The sequence below is a fragment of the Cannabis sativa genome, chromosome 5 (assembly GCF_029168945.1).
Source record: "Cannabis sativa cultivar Pink pepper isolate KNU-18-1 chromosome 5, ASM2916894v1, whole genome shotgun sequence".
Classification (NCBI taxonomy): Eukaryota; Viridiplantae; Streptophyta; class Magnoliopsida; order Rosales; family Cannabaceae; genus Cannabis; species Cannabis sativa.
Window position 1 is genome coordinate 60,951,045 of NC_083605.1, and position 9,226 is coordinate 60,960,270.

At 32.7% G+C, this 9,226-nt stretch overlaps 1 protein-coding gene across 1 annotated transcript; it reads left to right on the forward strand.

Moving 5' to 3' along the window:
• Positions 1–7,503: 7,503 nt before the first annotated feature.
• Positions 7,504–8,904, forward strand: LOC115717113 (transcription factor bHLH120). The gene is made up of 3 exons (XM_030646057.2): positions 7,504–7,865; positions 8,111–8,497; positions 8,590–8,904. Exons 1-3 carry the CDS (start codon positions 7,551–7,553, stop codon positions 8,665–8,667), a joined length of 780 nt encoding a protein of 259 aa, XP_030501917.2. The 5' UTR covers positions 7,504–7,550; the 3' UTR covers positions 8,668–8,904.
• Positions 8,905–9,226: the final 322 nt, after the last annotated feature.

Genomic DNA, 9,226 nt, shown 5'->3' on the forward strand with positions numbered 1-9,226 from the left:
AAAAAAGCATTGTTGATATCAATGTGCTGAATATCCCATTCAAAGGTGACAGCAAGACAAAACACAATTCTTATAGTTGAAGCTTTAATAACGGGGCTGAAAGTATTTTTAAAATCAAGGCCAGGAGTTTGTTAAAAACCTTTTACAACAAGCCAAGCCTTGAATTTTTCTAAGCTACCATCTTTGTTGTATTTGGTTCTAAAGATCAACTTGTTGCTTAAAAGATTCATGTCATCTGAATAAGGCACTAAAATCCATGTCTTTTTCTTTTTAAGAGCTGTGTTCTCATGGTCCATGGCTTTTCTCCATTGTGGTAAGCTGAGGGCTTGTTTAACAGTTCGTGGTGTCTCATAAATTTGTTGTTGTGAGGTTGTTACCATATAGGCTTTCGGTTTAAAGAAACCCCATTTGGATCTAGTTTGCATATGGTGTCTTTGACGCAACTGAGGTGGAGAAGGTGGTATATTTATGGCTGGAATTACTGTGGCATTTGATGGTTCATTTGATTTATCTGCAGAATTATCAATATTGTCTGCAACAGAGGAAATTTGGTTGCTGTCAGTAGGATTTTTGGTGTCATTTGTTGATAGAATTTTTGTGAGACTTTAGGGAGTGAGAGACTGAGAGGTGATGTCATCTGTTTGTGTTGGTAGAGTACCAAATTGAATTGGTGCACTGATTTTGAGAGTCACTATGCAGGACAAGTATAACAAAGGCTAGTGCTAATAAATTCTTGTGAGTGACAGAGGAGTTGGATTGAGATTTGTTGGAAAATAATGTGGAATAAGGGAATTCAGACTCATTAAAGTTCACACTCCTAGCAATATAAATCCTACCAGATGAATGAAGGCATCTATATCCTTTATTTAATGGACTATATCCAAGAAAGACACACTTGGAAGTTTTGAATTCAAATTTATGGGTATTATAAGGTCTAAGAAAAGGAAAGCATGCACATCCAAAGGTTTTAAGAAATTAGTAATCTGGTACAAGAATATAGATACTTTCATAAGGAGATTTGTAATGATTGACTATTGTAGGTAGCCTATTTATAAGAAAAACAGTTGAGACAAATGCATCCCACCAAAACTTTAATGACATTTTGGCTTGAGCAAGCATAGATAGTCCCAGTTCTGTGACATTTTATGTTTTCTTTCTACTGTTCCTTGTTGTGGATGATTATGAGGACATGGATGTCTGATAAGGATACCTAATTTTTGTAAAATTGGCTGCAATTTTTGATATTCTCCTCCCCAATCAGTTTGCATCCCTTTTATTTTAAGGCTGAATTGGTTTTCTACAAAAGTTTGAAAGGTTAAAAAAATAGGGAAAATTTTAGTTTTGTTTTTCATGGAAAAAACCCAACTGTATTTAGTGAAATCATCAACATATTGTTGGAAATATTTTACCAGGATCTAGATTTACTACCAAGTATGTTTCATTAAACATCCTAATATGAATTATAAAACAATGAAATAAACACATATAAAGTTTAGTGAACCTTACATTGGGTGCAGCGGAATATAATGACTCCTTCCATTCAGATCTCTAGCCCTTGATTCCTTTCTGTAGCAGAGCATAATCAAGATCTGAATCTGGATCTCTTTCTCTCCTTCTTTGATGTTGATTCTCCACAGTCTTACACACTATGATTGAGATACCACTTGATGTGTGTGGGCACTACTCTATCACTCAAGGATTTCGAAATTTGAAGAGAAGAAAAGAGAGAGAGAGGGGCGGCTATGGCTTTCTCTAAAAGAAACAATGTGCAAAGTCATAGTTTCCTGAAGCCAACACTTTTGATTTATAGAATGTTATCTAGGTTTAGGTTAGAATTGTATGGCATTAAAACAGTGGAAAAATAAAATGGTAAAAGCTTTGCATAGTGGCCGGCCATATAAGGAAATTGGGCCTCACTTTGCAACTTTCCCATTTTGTGATTTTTCAATCCCATTTTCTCAAAAATGCCAATTTTCTAATTTAACCATTTAAATGCCAATTCTAATTATTTAATAACTAAAAAATAATTATTAAATAATATTGTCATTTAATATATTTATTAATTGGACATATACTTACTTAACAAATAAACCTAGAATCTCTTTTCTTTACAATTTTGCCCTTGCTTAGTGAAAATTCATAAAGTAGACATAGTCTAACTTTAGAATTATAATTGATTAATTAAAATCAATTAACTGAGTATTACAAGCAGTATGGTCTCAACTTGTATGGGGACCATGGGTCTTTATAACAGAGCTTCCAATAAGTCGAACTGAATTTACCAAGTAAATTTCCTAACTTATTAATTCCTTATTGAATCCACACTTAGAACTTGGAATTGCACTCACAGTCATACAGAACTCTCTATATGTTCCACGATATAGACGCGCCATTAGTTATCCATTGTTATAATCCTAATTTGATTAATGACCCTCTAATAAATGATCTACATTGAATAGGCACTAAATTACCGTTACACCTTCAATGTATTTTATCCTTTAAACACTTAGCTCCGTATAAATGATATTTCAGCGAAGTGAAATGAGATCTCCACCATTTATCTCTGTTTAGCCAAGCTCGAAGGATATCATCGTTTCACTTCTAAATTCCTATAGAAGTTATAGACTCCATATTTATGTTAGCGCTCCCACTCAACTATATTATCATGTTCGCAAAATGTACGTATCACCCTGACCCAAAAGTAGGCTTATCTAACAAATCAAAGAACATGTATAATACTCTTGAGATCGAACATAATCATCTCAGGATTAAGATCATTTGATCTAGGATCAACAGGTGATATTGAATTGAATAGATATTATGGTAAATTTTAATATATCTAATCAAAGTTCAATATCGGCCCCTTCCAATGTATACTCCATGCATTCGATACTGGTAAACTTTGCCAATGCCCTAGAAAGGGCATAACACTTATCCATGGTGTAAGAATACCTATCGCTGATTATATCATGTCAGTCTAAATCCAGTGAATTGACAAATCAGGGAATAAACTTTCGAACATATAATTAAGATTATATTCCACTGTGCTGACAACACTATAATCATTAACAAATATATATGTTTAGGACTTATAGAATTTATACACTATATATATAATCATGAAATAAATCATGTGAACCATGCAACATAAAATGTTATTTCTGATCTTTATTAATAAGTAAATCTGATTATATTGAAATGGGTTTTATTTAGGGCACAAAACCCAACATCAGAGTGTATAAGTTGTAGACATTGATTTGTTTTTAAAGGGACACTTGAGAAATGCATTAAATGGCTTTTACCATATTGACAAGCATCACAAAAGGGCAGATCAGATTTTGAACATTTACTACTCATAGAATGTAAAACTTTATTGAGAATGACATGAGATGGATGTCCAAGTCGATTGTGCCAAAGTGCAGCAATTCGAGTGGATTCCTTACAAGATTTAGTGTTGATATTATAGCTAGGAACAGTACAAGAATCAAAGGAATTGAAATTTACATCAGCTTTATTTAAAGCTAAATGAGCTGAGGGAGGAGGCAGATTCAATGATCTGATATAGGCCCTGTTTAAGTGTTCCTTGAAGAAGAACCTTCCTCGTGACCTTATCCAAGATAAAACATTGAGAGGAGTTAAACAAAATATCAATGTCGTTATCAAGAGTAAACTGAGATACACTGATCAGATTTTTGTGTATGGATCGGACATGCAAGACTTTATGTAAATGTAATGGTTTAAAGGAAAAGATTGAACAAGAACCTACAGCAAGAATTGGGAGAGATGCTCTTTCCTACTATCGATTTTCCTTTCCTTTGTAATCCACGACATCATTGAGTTTTGAACCATCAGAAATAACATGATGCGAGGCTCCACTATCTAGATACCATTGAGGATCGGCAACTGTAGTTGCAGAAGCAAGCAAGGCCAGAGGTTCCTCCATAGATGTTTCAGAGGGAGTAGATTGTCCTTCTGCTTGGTAGCTTAGATCAAATCTGTGATAACAATTTAGTGCAGTGTGACCAGCCCTGCCACAGACTTGACAAATCGGTCTATTTCCACCACAATTGTTTGTGTTGTTTGTCCTACCACCTCTGCCTCAAGAAGGACCTCTATAACAATAACAGAATCATATTCGTTACCTAGTCCTCCAAGAATGTAGAGGATGAGTTCATCATCACTTTCTTTGTTGTTTGAAGCATGCCTCGAAGTTGAAGAATCCTTGCTCGAGATGTATTTGACAGAAGCAGAATTAGCACATTCCACAACTCAGAAGAGGATACACATCGAGCTACATGTCCTAACATTGCGTCAGAGATAGAATTAAAGAGCCAACTCATGAGGAATTGGTGTAAGCATATCCTGTTATCAAAGGCTAGATTTGGTACCGATCTTGTGGCATCTGCTAGATCTGGTATAGTGGCAAGGGGGCGAGGGCGAGAACCAGTAAGGAATCCTTCAAGGCGATGCGCACGAACGGTAGATAGAACTTGAGAGCGCCAGTAGACATAGTTGTTTCGATCGAGGCGTAGATTGAGGGGAACAAGTTGATGAGGAATCACTTGTTCTGCTGCAACTTGAGGAATATCAATGGTAGCGGAAATCGAGCTTTCAGATCGGGGGGCAGCAGAAGAAGACGACATGGATGAGAGCTTCAAGAATCTTCGAAGAACAAAGAAAGGAAAAAAAAAATGGAACCACAGCTCCGATACCAAGTTGAGAAATAGAAAATGAATTGAAATGAGCTTGAGTTGAATCTCTCAGCTCAGTATGTGAATTGTATTTATATGCAAAGTAAAGTTTGAATACAAGGCAATACAGATCTGTTACACTAACTGTATGGCCAGCTGTGAAGAGTAACAAACTCTGACTTAAACGCACAGCTGGCATAACTACCATAACTAACTATATATATCTAACCGTTTTCTCCAATATCTATGAACATGGCTATGATGGTGGTCTGCCTTGAGGCAGTGCCGAATGTGAATTGTAGTTTGTTCTTACTACATGGAGCTATGCCTGCTCCACTAAAGCCATACATTAGTTGTTCCCATGATTTTAAGTCTTTGAGTGAAAAACCCATCGGTATTATAGTTTGCTTAAATAAGATGTTCAAGGATGCTCCGTCATCAATCATCACCCTTGATACCATTATGTTGGCTATTTGCACCTCAACAACTAAAGGATCATTATGAGGGTTCAAATTAATAAATGCCATCACTACAATAATGCAATCCAATAACTAATTAAATCAAATTTTATAATATTTAGTAGTAGAAATGTAATAATATTTTATAATTATATATTAGAAGAGAGAAGGGAATTATAAGTTTACTGTTCAAAATATGTTACATTAATTTATTGGTATAACAGTACCCTATTTATGTGGGTTTTAAAAGAAAAAACCCTATTTATATGTTACATGAATGATGCAGCTTAAAAGATGACGACATACATGGATTCAAATAAACGCCATAACTACACTAATATAATCCAATAATTAATCAAATTAACTTTTATAATATTCATATATAATTATTTAATAATTATATATTAGAAGAGAGATGGGAGTTATAGGTTTAACTAATCGTTTTCCAACTCATAAAGTACACCGTAGCTAGGCCAAGATATTCCTTTTTTTTTTTTTTCCCTATTCCACTGGTAGTGTTTGGTTTTGCTGCTTTATTTCCACCTTTATTCGGATTTCATAATATCCTGTTCATGCACATTGAAACAACCTAATTATCATTTTTGATGAATTTCTATTTTTAAGTGTTAAAGTAGTAGTGAGTAGTATGGCGTTTCGTTCCATTAATATATAATATCAACTAGTGGAAATGCGGAAACGAAATGTTGTACAACATAAAAATAAGACCACGTGATGAAATTCATTAATTTAAAAACATTGCTTAAATGTCCCAGTAAGGTTAATTAATTATTGAAGAATGCATTATTAATAATCATGCACTTTGTAGGGGAACATAATTGGCAGGTTGATTTTATACATTTTTTTTCAGAATAAGTAGAATTTTTGAAAAGAAATGTGAGCTACAAGTACCTTCCATATTTACACTAAAATTGGCTTTAATACAACTGCTACAAATTAATTATACCTCGGTGAAAACGTAACACTTTCACATTTCCTAGTCTAAAGATAGGATGTAGGTACGTACTCCCCCAACAAAACTGCTCCAATTGTTTATGCATTACATATTAATAATCAAAAGTAACATGTATAAATAATTTTAGTCGCAAAGTCATGAAATTTTTTACGTATGCTCAAGGTCATAGTTATATTTTGTATAATTTTACTGCTATCAAAATATTATATATACATGTTCACAATAATTTATTCATAGAAGATGAAATGTAATGCTTAATGTATTCCATATTGTATAGGCATCATTCTGCTTAAGATGACGGTTGTGATTGATATACGGAGATTAGTATTACATCTTAAAAGTCAAAGATGGATCAAAGTTTGACTGTGAATATATAATGAGAGAACTCCAAAATGTATATATGATAATAGTAAAGAAAAAAGTCAAAAAATGATAAAAAAAAAATCAGCTTTAAAGAATGCTACAATACTTCTCTATATTTTTTTATATAATATCTAATTAATATTTGAATTATATTTTATTATTTTACATTATTATTGTGTATTTTATATATACTAAAAAAATATTTGAATGAATGTATAGAACAAATGAAAAAACTAATATATATGATTTAATGTACAAAAATTAAAGGTAAAATAAAAAAAAAATAGTAAGATTAAAAAAAGAGTAAAGTAACTAATGTTAGTGTTGTAAGAGAAATTATAAAAGATACTTGGTGTGAAGAGATGGCATAACACTGTATGTATGTGTTTAATGTTATATATATTGTGTATTATTATTAAGTATTAGTGGTATTTAATATTTTTTTGGATATATGTTACCTTATTATAATTAGTTATTAGCAATAGTCTTTAAATATTATTACATTAATTTATATATGATCTCATTCTTAATTGTATCACTAGTAATATTAACATTTTTCATACATAATATAATCTACAATATATATATATTAGTCTTATTATTATTGTTTGGAAATAAAATTTCATATATAAGAGGAATGGGATATCACTCTCATTATTGGTTTTGAGATAAAATTTCATATATTTTAGCATCTTTCATTCCAAAGACGGGCCGCTCATGGAAGCGTGACAACATGCCAAATGAAGCATCTCTTTGAAAAAAATAATTAATTATATAAACAAGCTTGTATAAGGTTTGATTAATATACAGACGCTGGTGATGATATGATCACTTATTCTCCAACTTTGGATATGAAGAGATTTTAAGAATCTTTCATATATCTTCATTAAGGCCCATTAAGGATTTTCATACCCTAATAAGCATCTCTACCCCTCTCTCTTATATTATCTTTACCTTATTATAACCTCACCAACTCTCTTCCTCTCTCACCCTTCCCCAAACAGTGGGGGCTTGAAAGAAAGAAAAAAAAATACTTGTGTCTAGAATTATTATTTGCTTTTACAAATGTTTCCAAATTTACATCGAAGCGAAGAGCTCTGCTTCCAGATTTCACCTAATCCCCCAAAAAAGAAAACAAACTTCTCAGAAGATCATATTCTTGATCATTATGAGGAGATCATCGCAAGCAGCAAAACCCCCATATCTTTGACTAAGAGTACAACTTTGGTGAACCATGATAGTGCTACTGTGACTCAGATTTTTAGTGACAACAAGAGCAAGGAGATGATGAAGCATAGAGACAATGAAAGGCAAAGAAGGCAAGAAATGGCTGCCCTTCATGCTTCTCTTAGATCCCTACTCCCGCTTGAACTAATCAAGGTGAAAACGAATTATATATATTGTTGATTTGATACTATATTATCTTCTTCCTAGCTAACATTACTTTAAGATTTTATCCTCTTATAATTCAATTAGTCAAAATTATCATATGGGTTTCTTAAATTATGTCTTAAAAAATGAAAATACGATCTGTATAAACCGAGAGATAAGGCTCTAGTACTGTACCTAAATGAGATTAGGTTTATAAAAATATATATCACAACTTGGTGGGAATATTTTATCAGGGAAAACGTTCTATTTCTGATCACATCAACGAGGGTGCAAATTACATAAAACAACTACAGATGAAAATCAAAGAGCTTGATGCGAAGAGAGATGCCTTGAAGAGGTACAATTACTTGTCTAATGGAAACATTATTATCGGGCCGAGCAGCACTACAGATAATGATCACCACGGCGGAGCCAGCAGCTCTAGTGTGCTGTGCCAAGATAACTTGATAAGAGTCCAACCTTGGAGTGGTGGACTTGAAATTGTGATCAGTAGTACCGGAGACGCTAGTGCCCTTCCCATGTCAAAGATTTTGCAAGTTATTCTTGAGGAAGGTCTTAGCGTTGTTAGCTGTATCTCCACCAAAGTTAATGGCATATTACTTCACACAATCAAAGCCGAGGTATTTGATAATTTGGATATTCATTCAGGTAGTATCAAATATCAATGTACATGTGCTATAACTAATTACTTCTTTTTGATGTTCCTTCACAGGCTCATTGTTGTCATATTGAATTACACTGCAGTGATAATTATCTTTCAGCGCTTTATCAAAAACTAAAAAAAATGTGATCATTAATGATATTGGTCGTGATGATGATCCGTGAGTACTGTACTATATATAAATAATTTTTCATTATGTTCTTTTCTATGGTCTCATAATTCTTGATTTCATACAGTGCTAGCTGTAACATATTCACATTTTTGTCTTTCTATATATATATATATAGTACAATACTACTCATCCTCAGAATGATATCTGAAGAAGTTATACATTGAAATGCATCACGAAAGATATGATATTATTGTAACCGCTTTAATATGTTTGTGCTGTAGAAATGAAAATAAGAAAGAAACTAGCTAATAGTGAAATGTAGTCCATTACAAAGCACACACAATATTTATACATATATATGTATATATATATACTAGTATACATATATGCATGACATTTTCTAGCAAAACCTTTGTAGATTTTATAGGAACCATAAAGATTTTAAAGGTAAGTAAACAAGCACTATGAATAATGTTTTTCAAGTAAGATAGGAGTACTACTTATTCAATGAAGAATATGTATTTATATATTTATATGTATAGCTTGACTTATTTTGGCTGCTTCGTGAAAGGATAA